The 13,852-nt window shown below is 46.9% G+C and overlaps 1 protein-coding gene across 2 annotated transcripts in view; it reads left to right on the top strand.

Annotated features, from left to right (window-relative positions):
* The first annotated feature begins 1,456 nt into the window (after positions 1-1,456).
* PIP4K2A (phosphatidylinositol-5-phosphate 4-kinase type 2 alpha) overlaps positions 1,457-13,852 on the top strand; it is a 178,313-nt gene continuing 165,917 nt past the window's right edge. The window contains exon 1 of one of the 2 annotated variants that reach the window (XR_009542738.1): positions 1,457-1,796. Coding sequence is in view for 1 of the 2 variants with exons in the window: in XM_060161426.1 (XP_060017409.1) it covers positions 1,653-1,796 (144 nt within the window). In the remaining variant the exon portion in view is untranslated. The remainder of the gene's footprint in view (positions 1,797-13,852) is intronic. The other variant, XM_060161426.1, reaches the window with a different exon arrangement.

Genomic DNA, 13,852 nt, shown 5'->3' with positions numbered 1-13,852 from the left:
TAACCACTGCGCCACCAGAAGTACCCTGATTATTCTATTATTAACACAAAGAACCTGAGGCTCAGAGAGGTTCTCTGCTCAAATAGGTGGGAGAACTGGGCAACCCCACCTCTTCTCACTGCAAATTCAGGTTGTTCTTTTTTTTAACCACTAAGAGTGGTGATGGTTGAGGCTGGGGGAGCAGATAACATTTGGGACAATAGTATGAAGCAAGAGAGAAAGAATAAGAGGATGTTGGGGCAACCCTTGTGTTTAAAAAACAGTCAAAGCAAAAAGGAGCAAATGAAGGTGACCACGTGACCTGTCACTTCCCACCCTTCGAGACTCATCAAGCTCCTTAAGGGATCAGGATCTGTCATGCTTTCTTTCCCTGAGAGAACCAAGCAGGTTAACTGGTACACAGTAGGAGACCACTATACTTGAGGGGGAGTATTAATGACAATAGATATATAGTGACTTGCCCAGTGGGCTGAACAGGGTTATAATTACTGGGGAAGATATAGGGAAAACAGGTTTTTAGACATACTTGGAATGGCAGCTTCCTGAGGTGGTTCAGGTATTCCCAGCATTAAGAAGGGCTAAATTTAGGTGTACGTGTATGAAGACAGTGAAAAGGTTTCCGCGGAAGGTGAGTGAGATGAATTAAACGGATATAGGAAACATCGCGGAGGATTTGACATAGAAGGTGCAATTTGGGGCATGATTCTCCTGGCCAAACCAAGGGCTCTAAATGAGGAATCAGGGTCCCATCTAGGGAGGGCGTTAGTGGTGGTGGGAATAACAGCCCAGCGGCTTAGGTGGGAGTCTCCCTTCTGCATGCATGTGGGAAGGCCCAAGTTTAGGGTCCAAAAGGCTCGATGGTTAAAGGCACAAAAGGATTAATAAGTTCATTGCAGGGCTACTTTGGGAGACGGCCAACCATGTGCCCAGGTCCTTTCCTTCGGTGCTAGGGAAGCCCTGGTCTCCACGCAGCGTTTCACGTCTCACTAGCTCTCCTGATTCTTGGCACCGGTAAGCGGCGATGCCCCGAGCCTCCTTCCTTCGCCTGACCACCGTCTCTGGGGGCTCCTCTCCTCCGATCTCCCTACTCTCCCCATCCTTCCCTCTTTCCTCCTGAGCTGCAGAAGGGATACCTTGCGGGAGTCCTCACGCTCCCCGCGCCGCACGCCCACCCCGCGGCCTCCTGGGCCGGCGGGGAGCTGCCGCCCCGAGCTCGCCTGCGACCCGGGGGCGGCCAGGCCGCCGCGGAGCCGGAGCGCGAGGGCGCAGCTTAACGGTCCCGCGGCCGCGCCTCGCGCTCCGCGCCCCGCCCGGCGGCGCCGCAGCTGCTGCCCGCCCGCCCCCTGCGTCATGACGCCGGCGCCCAACGCGGAAGCCGCTCGCGGCGCGCCCGGTCCAGCCGCGGGCTGAGCTCGGAGCCGCGGCGGGCGCGGGAAGCTGGCCGGAGCGCGAGCCGAGCGCAGCCTCCCTCGCCAGCCGGGCAGAGCGGGCACCGCGGGCAGAGCGGAACAAGCGTGCCGGCGGCCGGAGCGGGGCACGGCGCGCCGGGGCCGCCGCCGGGGGGGATGCAGCTGCCTCCCCGGGCCGGCGTGTAGAGAGGGCGGGTCCCCGGCCTCGGGAGCGCGGCGGTGGAGGGGACAGAGGCGGCGGCCATGGCGACCCCCGGCAACCTGGGGTCCTCCGTCCTGGCGAGCAAGACCAAGACCAAGAAGAAGCACTTCGTAGCGCAGAAAGTGAAGCTCTTTCGGGCCAGCGATCCGCTGCTCAGCGTCCTGATGTGGGGGGTAAACCACTCGGTAAGGGCTCGGGCTGCGGCGCGCGGTCCCTTTCCTCGTCCTCCTTGTCGTCCTCCTCGTCGTCGTCCTCGTCCGCCGCCTCCTCCTCCCCCTCCACCCCTTGCAGCTGCTGAGGGGCGGGGAGCCCGAGCGGGGCCCGGGCCCTACGGCTGTTTGCCCTCCGGGGCTGCCCGTTCGCCGCGGCGCCTCGGTGCCCCCAGCCCCGCGCCGCGCGCCCGCCCCTCGGGGCCGCCCAGGCGCCACTTGGACCCCCTAGGGACCTAGGGCCGGATGCAGGACGCGGGGGTCCCATTTGCAGTGGAGCCCTGTGGCGGGTACCAGTGTCGCCCCCGGTCCGTGCGTCCGCTTGCTGGCCGATCTGTCCCCTGCAGCCCGGGAACTGGGAAGTTTGTGCGGGGCACGACTCCTCCTGGGCTGTCACCCCGGCGGGGGCTGTTGGGGCGAGAGTCCCGGCGCTTTCTTCCTCTGCGGGGGCGGCGGGGGAGGCCGGGTCCTCCGCCGTCCGGCAGGTGTATCTGCCCGAGGCTGGGAGCCTATGAAGCCTCCCCGCACCAGGCACAGGGGTGAGAATACTGGAGATCGCGGAGCTTTGGGCAGCGGCTTAGTGCTTGGGTCCTTTTTTCCCTTTAAAGGCGATATTCTTGGACGCCAGGAATCTTTTTGGCAAAGATAAAGCCAATGTAAATATGGCTCTGGTGTTTAGCATCTTCCTCTGCTCCTCTCCCGCATCGCCCTGCCGCTGTGCCCGCTGAAGAGCTGCCTGGCGGGGAGTCTTGCTCCCCAGACCTCCTCCCCCACCTTGGGGAGCCAGGCCGAAGTCGCCGACTGCGGAAGGGCGGCCTGGGGATGACAGCGGGAGGGGGTCTCGGCGGGCGCGGTGGACGGCTGTATTGAGTTGATTGCACCCGTTTGGGGGAGGGGGTTGTTTCAGAGGTTGGAGGAGACGGCTTGGAAAGGTTAGCGTAACCCGCTAGCCCGAGGTCCTGGAGATGCGCCGCTGCGGGCTATGCGGACTGCGGTCTGAGGGTCCGAAATAGTTTCCTGCTGATCTTCCAGCGAGAAACTCTTGCAGTTTTAATCTTCTTGGGATCAGGAAATCTGATAGGAGCTGTTGGCTGAGCCATGAAAGTTTAAATGAGCCTGTGAATTTTGACCATGACCTTACCCACTGCAGTTGGTTAGCTTCTGAGGAGAAGTGTACGCTTGCCTTCCGTACTTTTGATTTCGATGGATGTCTGTGGGCCCTTTTCAACATAATAGAAATGACAGAAAACCATGTTGGATTTCGAAAGAACATTCTCGGTGTAGTGAAGTTGGTTGAAACGGCTCAAAAGCATCGTATTTGTATTTTTCTTTCCCAGGCTGAGCTGGGGAAAAGGTGAAACTGTATCAGGATTGATCGATTGTGCTTGCAAGCAGTGACTGTTTTTAAGAAGGTTGAGACTTGATTATTCCTATCAGCCTAATGCCTGATCGCCTGGAGTTCATTTTAACTTCCTGATAACTTCTTGAGCAATTAGGAATGCAAGCTTTTGCAACAGCGGACACTACTGCATCAAAACCCCCCTACGTTTTATTAAAGTAAATAAAGTGTTATTTTTCCTGTGTAATAAGTGTACAGTTTAGAGTTATGTTCTAAATTTAAGTTTTTTTATTATGTTGCTGTTAGTTGCTTTTTAAAAAAATAATATTGTTAGTTCTGTATGTATGGGTGCTTTTATCTCCTTTGAAGTTCTGGTGTTTTGGTCAGGAGAGTGTTTGTGTCTGAGCGTTTAATCTAGTAAAGTAGTGATGATAATATGCCACTGAAAGGGTGTGCTGTCTGGGAATTAGTCCCAACTCCAGTTTACTTTAGAAAACCTTGTAATTGTGTGGTGTTTTACTGTACCCACTTCTGTTGCTACTTTATACTTTTGAATTGCTACATTTGTTTTAGAGTTTCTTGCTAATTGGAAATATTTTGAAACTACTTAAAGCTTATTAAAATAATGTGATTTGTAGATAGTGCATTTTCTTTTGCTTTCAAGAGAAGTTAGCAAGTCTAAGTGTAGTCATCCAGAGGAGTCGTTTCCATAGTATGCAGTATAACCATGTTATTCATTCAACAAATATATATCAGGCACATTGTGCTAGCCTCTGTGCAAAAGATTGCTAAAAATGCCCCTCACATTTTTGTCCAAATATTTTTATTTTTAGGGCTCGAGTTGACATAAGAAGGGTCTGTTTCACAGGCTTCTTTTTTAAAATGTTTATTTTCTTTCTTTTTTTTTTTAAAGAAAGGATGGGTATATAAAGATGAGATCTACACTCAGATGCCATGTGTTTCTGGTTGATTTCATTTTAGGTAACAAAGTCTTAAATAAATGTTTTCATATGACCTTGTATGCACCAAAGTCTACAGTATAATATGAGAATAAATTTGTCAGTTGTATTGTGTATGAATGGAGACATTTGAGAAAGCCTAGTAGAGCAGGAAGAGATCATTCAAATCAGTCCTTCCCTACATTTCTAATGTGATCAGGATTAATGGGAAAAGATGTCATGAACATAGCAATTTCTTGCTTTTAAAATTCATGTGCATTTGTCTTAAGGACATTTAGAAATAACCATATATTTGGAGCACTAAAGGGGAACCGTAGTCATCTACTACATGGAGGATCCTTTAAGCATTTTACAAGATTGGGAGTCATCTACACACCATAGTAAAATGCTCATTGGATCCATGTTCTAATTCTTTCTCTAATGCTGTTGACCTTGGGCCTATTAACTATTTTTGTATCGATATTTGTATCTGTGAGTTAAGGTGACTGGAATGGATGATTTCCAACTTTTTTTCTAACTTCAAGATTCGACTCCTTTTACAGTCGAGTAGGTTCCTACCATTAAGTTAGGAGCCCCAGACTAGGAAGAATAATAGTGTATAACAAAAGTTGCATCGCTATTATAACCTTGCAAATGCAGCCACACTCAGGGAATTTTCAAGGCCATGCTTGCGGCAAGGAAATCGGTGATGATTGCAAGAGATGTGTGAACTAAGAGTTTGTGGGATTGACTGTAGTCAGACTGCGTTGCAGTCTATTAAGTCCAAGTCTATTTGATTGAAATATAGAAACTTGCAGTTAAGGTGGAAAATTTCAAGTCCATTGTGGTGGTAATTCTCAATGATAAGAATAAGCTTGACTTTGTGTGGTTAATTCGATATGTTACTGCTTTCTGACTTAGACTACCCATCAGTGAATGGATCACTGCCAATTTTTATTTTAAGTATTTTAAGCAGAGAATATAATTGAATACATAAAGGAAAAGATGACTTGAGGCAATTTTGTCTTGTTACATTTGGAATTAAACTAAAAATGATCAGGGAGTTAGCTTCTTACAATTATATTTTATTAGTGTGTGGAGCATGCATGTAGAATGTTAGGAGTCAAGCCTTGTTTTAAATAGATATTCTAAAAGATTTTTATGCGGAGTGAAATGAGGGCCTTTTAGAAATGAGTATTTAAAAGCCTATTTCAATATCTAAAGGAAGACCTTTGCATAGAAAAAATTGAAAGGGCATAAAACTTGTTTAAAACAAACGTAGTGTTTCGAAGTAACCAACATTAGTGTTCGTTTTTTTGGTTGCAAGCTGTGGAAATGTGGATGAGCAGAGGCAAAATCTGTAAATATTAGGAGGGTTTTGGAGGTCACGGTGGAAGGACAAATTGGTAAGCAGACCAGGAGAGCAGGGCTGGGGCTGGGCTTTGGCAATAATTGGAACCAGGTGCTTGGGTGTCGTTGGGTGCGTTTGGCTATATTCTTGCTCATTGCTGTCCGGTTTCCTCTACAGGGCAGGGAACTAATACTTCCTGAATTTCACATTTTGTAATTTCCACCCCCCAAAAGGGTCTTTCTGTCTCCGATTCAGTTATAAAAGTCCAATGGAAGGATTCTGACTGGTTTGGCTTCCATCATTTGTGGCATTTCCCTAGACCAAGCCGCTGAGAAAAGGTGGCAGCTCTTGCCCATTGGAGTTGGGGAAGAACAGTTCCCAGAGAAGGGACAGGTGACATCAGGCAGGTATCCATCCTAGTGTTAGAGCTAGTACTTACCTAGTACTCGTCTAAGATTGTCTTGGTGCCCATGCGCCATGTTTTGTGTGTTTTGGCAGATAACGCGGTTTTCTGAGCTGAGCATCGTCGCCTTTGTTATATTCTCAACAAGGTCCTGGAATTGAAATAATATTGAAGAAATAGTGATGTCTTTTAGGTTCATGGGTTTATATTTGGGCACTGAAAAAGGTAAAAGAAGGAAACTAGGGTTTAAAAGTGAAATAACTATGAAATAGTGTCTGAATGGAACGTAATGAAGCAATTAAATGAGAACAGTAATGAGCTAGACATTAGATGAACCCAGTGAATGGAACCCAAATAACCATTCATTCAAGAACTAGTCTCACACAATTTTTCTTTCTTCCCTTTACTTTAGAGAAAAGAAGACTGCCAAGCACACAACACACACACAAAGTTTATTATTAGGGAAATATTTTCATACCCCCTAAAACTTGGGATTACATCCTGAGAACAGAATACATTTTGTTCTCCATTTATTGACTACCTTAGAATGAACTTGAATATTCAGAATGATGCCCTTGGCAAGACCATGATTTCTCTTTCTATGATAGGATTGTCTGCTGTTTACTATGTCTTTAGAAAGATTTTCAGCAAGAATTGTAAATAAACAAACAAAATCTACCTTATGTTGATTAGAAAATGCAGTCACCCAGAGTAATTAAATCTGCCAACATACCCTTGGAGATACAAATTTTGGAATTTAAGGGAATTGGTGCAATTTGGCCAAATGGTTTGTGTTCAGACAGATTAGGTTCAAATCCTGCCTCCATCCTGATGGGCTGTTTGAGCAGATAGATGATTTATTCTCTTGAGCCTCAATTTACTCATTCTTACAAATGGAGATGATGATGATGATTACCTCACAGTATTATTTTGAGGGTAAGATAATGTATTTAAAGCCTAGCACTGTAATTGGCACATAATAAGGATTCAGTAATTGATACCTAAAAATGAACAAATTCCGATGCTGTTAGGCTGGTAGCATATTAATAAGCGCTAGACAGGTGTTTCTTAAAATTTAATGTGTGTTTGAATCACCTGGGGACATTTTAAAAATGCAGATTCTGACTCAGCAGGTCTGGGGCGAGTCCTGAGATTCTGCTTTTGTCCCACTCTTAGGTGATGAGACGCCGCTGGTCCACAGCCTGTACTTTGAGTAGCCATACAGTAGAAGGAGTATCGTTAAAAATAAGGAAAAATGTTCAGGATTTGTCCTCTGACAGCATGTGATGAATCCTTGGAAGAATGGTGACCATGTGATCGAGCTTGAAAAGTTAATAGAAGGAATTGTGTGTTGAGAAAGGATACACAGATTTTTGATTTGAGACGTGTTGAGTTGCAGGTGATGGTGGTGGACAGTCTAATGACTGTGCCCACCTGCGGGGTGTTGGAAGGTAGCATTGGGGCTCAGGTGAAGGTTAGGGCTGGGATGGAGAATTGATAGTTATCCATGCAGGATTGGTGGTTGAAGCCATGGGGGTAAATTCAATCTCTGAGGGAGAAATAGGAACACCTGGGACGCTTGGCTTTGAGGGAGGGATGGAGAAGGAAGAAATGTGAGACAAGAGAAAAGTCAGCCGGAAGGTTAGCGGAATTAGATGTGCTGGAGACCACGGTGTTCATGGATATACTTTTGAGACAGTGGTTGATTCGGATGTGTGTGTGCAGGTGTGAGAGCTTAAAGATTTATGGAGCCAATGAGTAGAAGTGGGGCAGCTTCTTCTAGAAGGTTAGAAGGGAGGTAAAAGATGCCGTTTTATTTAGGAATACCTAGGTATTTCCCTTGACTCCATATCTTAACATTCTCACCTCTACCAACCAAACCAGGTTTATTTCCTTTCTTGAACAGTTAAAAATACCTCCTAGCTTATTTCTCGGTATATACTTTTAACCACATTTCCGCTTTTTGTGCCAGGGACCCCACGGGAGTCCAGTGAAGGCTGTGGATCCCTTCTTAGAACAATGCTTTTGAACAAATTAATGAAAACACATAGGATACATCCTACCCAGTTCACAGATCCCCTGAATTCTATCCACGGACCACTTGAGGGTTCATGGAACCCAGTTAAGAACCGTCGCAAGAATAAGTTGGGGATGGTGTGGGGTGGGAAGCCCAGCGGCTCGGAAGAATAGTAGGAACAGGCAGAGGTTGAATTAATTACCTGCCGAGATCACAGTGCTAGTAGGTGGTGGGATTCAATCTCGTACCCTTAACGGTGGAACTGTGCTACCTGGGACAGGCCCGGGAGTTATTCATTTCTTGGAGATCTTTTCTTTCCTTCCTTAGTCTTAAAGGCTTTGACAAAGTATTAGCTATTAGCATGGAGAAAAAGAGAAAACAGTTTTTCCTTTACAGAAAGAAGAGCATTGCTTATATTCAAAGCACGTAGGAAGAGGGCATATATAAAACTTCTTTACGAAAAGTCTTGTAGGGAGTTTTAAAACAGTAACCTACCTAAAGATAAACCTTGACATTCAAAGTAAGCATAGTTTTTCACCGGTCCGCGGTGGTTAGGAGTTCAGGCTCTGAAGCCACACTGTCCGGTTGGCTGTGTGACCTTAGTCACAATTCTTTTATGAAAGGAGATATTAATAGTGCTTATCATGGAGGTTTGTTATGTGGGTTAAATACGTTGGTACTTGTAAGATGCCTAAAGAGTTGCTGGCATATGGCAAGTTCTTAATAAATGTTAGCTTTCATTTTATCATTTTTAAAGTATTTTAAATGGCAAAACATGGAAAATTACTAGAGCGCATGTTAAATTAATTGTTCTCTTATCCTGGTTCACAGACAGAACATCACCATTGCACTTGGCATCCTTGTGCATCTTTGAGTTACAAGTTAATCATTTTAGAGTTATCTTTGTGCCCTTGCTTTGATGTCTTTTTCTGCTTTGTTATAATGTTCTTTTTTGTATCTTTAACGCCTTGATCAGGCAGTTCAAGGAGTCAAATGTAATTCAGATTCATTAGTTACAGGTTGTGTCAGCTATTAATTTGATATTTCACCTTTTTTTTTTTAACATAAGGACACTGTGCAGGACACTTGGGATGCAAAATGAATATATTGTGGACCGTACCTTCAAATTGCTCATAACTGCAGGGGAAGCAGACATATGCATAAACATGTGTATAAACGACTATAGTATCAGGAATGCTGGGGTGGAGGGTGTTATATAGGGTGGTCAGAGTATAAACCTTATGAAGAAGACATTTGAGTAAAGAGATGAAGATGAAGGGGTTGGGCATGAGGATATCTGGGGGAGGGCATTTTAGGCAGAAGGAATAGCTCATGCAAAGGCCCTGAGGCTGGTGCTGACTTGGCATGATTAGAAAACTGCAAGGAAGCCTGTGTGGCTGGAGCAGAGTGAGAAAGGGGGAAAGTGCGGGGGGTTCGGAGGTGGGGGCGACTGGGTCATGATTACTTCTGCCCAGGACTCTTGGAGAAGGTTCAAGAGGATGTGACATTGAGAGGCCCTTGAAGATGGAATAGAATCTCCCAGCTGGAGAAGGCAAGGAAGGGTGTGTGTGGCCAAGGGGAAATACTGGCAAAGGTAAGCCGACCCAGTGAATGATGCTGAGGGCTCTGCTGTGGCCGTGGCCTCGGGCCTCGCCGCTCACTCCAGGTGTAATCCACAGACGCATGGCGACAGCCGTCACCCAGGAGCCTGCTGGAAAGGCAGCACTGTGGGCCTCTCTGCAGACCTTCTGGGGCAGAATGTGCATTTTAATAAGACAGGTGATTTGTAAGCACCTTCCAGTTTGAGAAGCACTGTCTGGGGTAACTCTTTGGTTTCAAACCCCGGGGTTCCCTGGAGGTGCCTCTGAGGCTGGGGGGAGGGGGCTGAGTTGGTGGGGGAATTTATCCCTCACCTCAGCCTCATCCAGAGCAGCTTGGTTTTGTTCTCATCGTTGTCAACTTTTTTTTTTTTTTTTTAATTGCGGGCAAGGAATACATACTGTACAGGTACAAGGGAAAAAAGGTTCTGCCACCAGGATCGAAAACCACAGAGGTGAATGAGGGGGAGTGCTAGGAGATGGTTGAAAAGGTAGTTTGAGGGCAGATTTTCAAAGGCCGAGGAGGCTTTGTTTGCCAGAGAAAAACTTAACAGTTCTGACAAGGGCCACTTTAAAATTTACCATAAAAAGCAAGTGGTACTCAACCCTGGAACTGTACTATTCTCTCTCAGTGTGTTCTCTGCTCTTTGAATCTATTTCTTACTTTTCCACTCTCCTTAAACTTCCCTCTGGTGTTTTGTCCCTCTGTCTCCCCCACCCCCTAGCTGATTACCTTTAAGGCTTTAGAAGGCGTTGAACACGTAGAAGGTATCGCCTTCCACTCTCCTTGCTACCCAATCCACCAGCTTTTGGACACCGAATCCATCAGCCTGCAGATGCGCTGGAGCACCGTGCTGTCTAGTTTGCTGGCTGCCAGTCGCAGATGGCTATTTAAATCTCATTTAATTAAAATTAAATCTTATGATTCAGATTTCCCTAAAGTGCTCGATAGCCACCTGTGGGTGGTGGCCACCGAATTGGAGAAAAAGACTTTTTCTTTCCATTGTGCCTCACTTGGTGTTGGACGGCGTTCCCGGCTCTGGGACCTCCCATCTCGGAAACAAAATAAACAGCCCTGACAGCAGAAACCCTCCTTTGGTGTCACATCTCTCATGTTAGCGTCCACTCTGCTTCTCTGCTCCTTGTTAGAGCAGAAGTTGAAAACCCTCGCCTGAAGCCGCTGTGTCCTGTGGTCTGTAGTGGCTGTCCCGCCCCCCTGCGTCCCACCTGCCATTTCCACCTTCACCGCTCCCGGGAAGCTGCCCCTGTCAGCCTCACCTTCATGTTTTCAGATCCAGAGGCCACCTTCTTGGTTTTATTCTTGTTTTCCTTCACTCCTTAGGTGCCTTATTGAACTCTTCATCCTTCTTTCAGCCTCTAAATGTTAGAGCACCCCAGGACTCTGTCCAGGGTCTTCTTCTGGAACTACAGAGTGTATTTCATCTGCATGACCTTATTTGTTTAGTCCCCTGGCTTTTCACGCTCATAGTTAAGAAATGGACATCTTCCCTTCTGACCTCCCCGCCGGGCTCCATATTTCAATTTCTTATTTGATATTTCACTTGACTACCTAACGGGCACCTCAGATGTGTCCCCACCAGGACTCCTGGTTCCCTCTCCCTGCCCTGCCCCCCCTCCCGTCATGCCCTGAACTAATTTCTCCCTCATCTCAGTCAGTGGACCACCATCTACCCAGGTGCTCAAGCCCCAAACTCAGGAGCCAACCTTGATCCTTCTCTTTTCCTCACCTCTCCCTCCTGACCCGCATTTCTGAGTTCTGACTCTGCATACTTCTCTCTTTCCGTATGAATTCTCTTCCTCTAGAACATGGCAGGGGCCCTCAGGTCCCTCGGTGGTCCCTTTACCCTGTCTCAGTCCCAGTTCTCAACAGCGGTGGCAACGTAAATGATGTCCTGTCACTTCTTCAGAGAAAACCTTCCAGAGGCCTCCCTATATACATATAACTGAATCACTTTGCTGTACACCTGAAACTTACAAACATTGTAAAAAGAAAAAAATAAGTAAAAAAATAAAAACAAACTTGAGGGACTTCCCTGGCGGTCCAGTGGTTAAGACTTCACCTTCCAGTGCAGGAGGTGAGGGTTCGATCCCTGGTCAGGGAACTAAGATCCCGCATGCCTCGTGGCCAAAAAACCCAAAACATAAAACAGAAGCAATATTGTAACAAATTCAATAAAGACTTTAAAAATGGTCCACATCAAAAAAAAATTTTTTTAAAAACCAAATAAACAAAAAGTACAAACTTGAAGAGGAAAAAAAAAAAAGCCCGAGCTCTTTCCAGTGGCTTAGACTTCTTACTGGCCTGGCCCCGACTACGCCCTATGCCTTCTCCCTTCCAGCCACGCTGGTCTTCTGTTCCTTACACAGGCCAAGTTCAGAGCAGCCACAGAGCTTCTGCGTTTACTTTTCTCTTTGTCTGGAATGTTCTTCCCTCGGGCCCCTTGTCATTTTACTTTGTCAGCTGAAGGGTTGCCCTCTCCGAGAGCCTCCCTGACCACATCTAAAGAAGCCCCTCCACTCTCACACAGCTCTTATCCTCTCTGTGACACTTGACACTGTCGGAAAAGGAGGTGTTTACATGTTTGTTACTTCTCTACCCAGGCTGGGCTGTGAACCTGTTAACTTCAGCTCACCAGCAGCTGAGACCAGGTCATATTTGCTGCCACCTCCCTGCACCCGGAACGGTGCTTGCATGTAGTAGGTACCCAATAAATACTGTTGAATGACTTAGTGGAGCCGCTGAAGTGCTCCACGGGTGTGCTGTGAGCCCTTCCACGTTGAATTTTCATCAGCACGTAAGCTCTGTTTTTGCTAGGTTTGAGCAGAGTGTTGAGAGCGGTTTGCTGAGCGGGTTGAGCAACGCCTGGGAGAGTTGGGGAGGACTCGCTGCAAGCTGGTGATAAGAGATGTGGGGTAACCACAAGCTGATGACAAACCAAGAGCCGATGGCCACAGCCGCCTGCGAGAACTTTGCCTTGTGAACATGGCAGAGAAGTTTCAGGGAGAGTCAACAGCTTCTCTCCTAGAATGTCACCAAGTCAATTGTGTGGAGGCATTGAAAGCATTTCTGAACAATCTGAGACCTTATTTTATAGAAGAGTGCACTGCCATGTCATTTCTGCTTTATTCCACGTAGTTGGGGCCTGTTAACAGCTTCAGGTATGCCTCTCAAAGTTCTAGTGTTCAGAAACGTGCCGTAAGTTAAATTTAAGATTCTTCAAGCATTGTGAGAATAGCGATGATACTAGTACCTTGAGTCTTCCGGGGTATCTTTCTACCATGTTATGTTTCTGCTGGTTCTTAGTCATGGTGCCTTGTTCCCATGTTTGCTTGGTAATTTTGGCCATGAGCTGCTCATTTGCCTTGAACCATTACTCGAGGAGGATTTTCAAGTCTTGGAGTGAAAGTGTGTCCCTCTAGAAGAGTTTTGTCTCCTGGGCCAGGTGGCTTAGGGGCACTACAGACCAAGGCCATTTTAGACTAAACTCACAGCTTGGGAGTTTTTGGACTTGCTGGTGATATACATTTGGGCTGCAGTCCCCTGGGGGTGGAATGGGTTTATTTGGGGATCACCTTTACGCTGAGGCTGTGACCCTTTTGGATCCTACCCTTATGGAGAAAGGGTTTCCCATTAGATCCCCACCTTGGGGATCCGACTTCTGTTCCTCTCAGCCCACGGAACCATCAAAGCCGTCAGAGCGAGTGGCTTCCGTGGGAGCTCACGGCTCTCGCACTCTGCTTTCACTCAGATTTTGGCAAGGTAACTCCTGCCTCTTCAGCGCTTTGATGCCTTTAAGGAGATGTTTGAAAAAATATTTTATTCAGGATGTTTAGCTGTTTTCAGCGGCAGAGTTGATCTGAATAACCTAGTTCCACCCTATTAGCGGAAATGGAAATCAGCATCAAAGTTTCTAAACAGAGGGAGTGACAGGCAACAAGGGAGAAGTCAGAGCCCCGGGGTGCTCGGGTGTTTCTGTGGCCACCCCAGGGATGGGTCAGTGACGGGACTCAGTGCCACCAGAGGAGACTCTGCTAAAGCCATTGCTGTCCTCTGGGTAAGAGGCGACCAGAGTCTGAACTAGGGCAGTTCCGTGGTGGCAGAGAGAGGGTGTCCCCAGAGATGTTTGGGAAGTTGACTGAGCTGGATTTGGTAACTACCCGGGGGAAATGGATGGGAAGGAGTTGAGGGCGACCCCAGGTTTTCTAGTTTGGGTACCTAAATAGTTTTCTTCTGTTCACACTCTCCATTACATTAACGGTTATCTTTTGGGCTATTAGCCAAAAGGAGTTCTTATTACCTGCACTTAGGTTACTCATATGTGGAAATGATGTTATTTCCTATTTTGGTGTTTTCACAAATCTTCC

The sequence above is a fragment of the Lagenorhynchus albirostris genome, chromosome 1 (assembly GCF_949774975.1).
Source record: "Lagenorhynchus albirostris chromosome 1, mLagAlb1.1, whole genome shotgun sequence".
NCBI classification, from domain to species: domain Eukaryota; kingdom Metazoa; phylum Chordata; class Mammalia; order Artiodactyla; family Delphinidae; genus Lagenorhynchus; species Lagenorhynchus albirostris.
The sequence above is the reverse complement of the archived record's forward strand: the minus strand, read 5'-3'. Positions and strand labels throughout refer to the sequence as shown.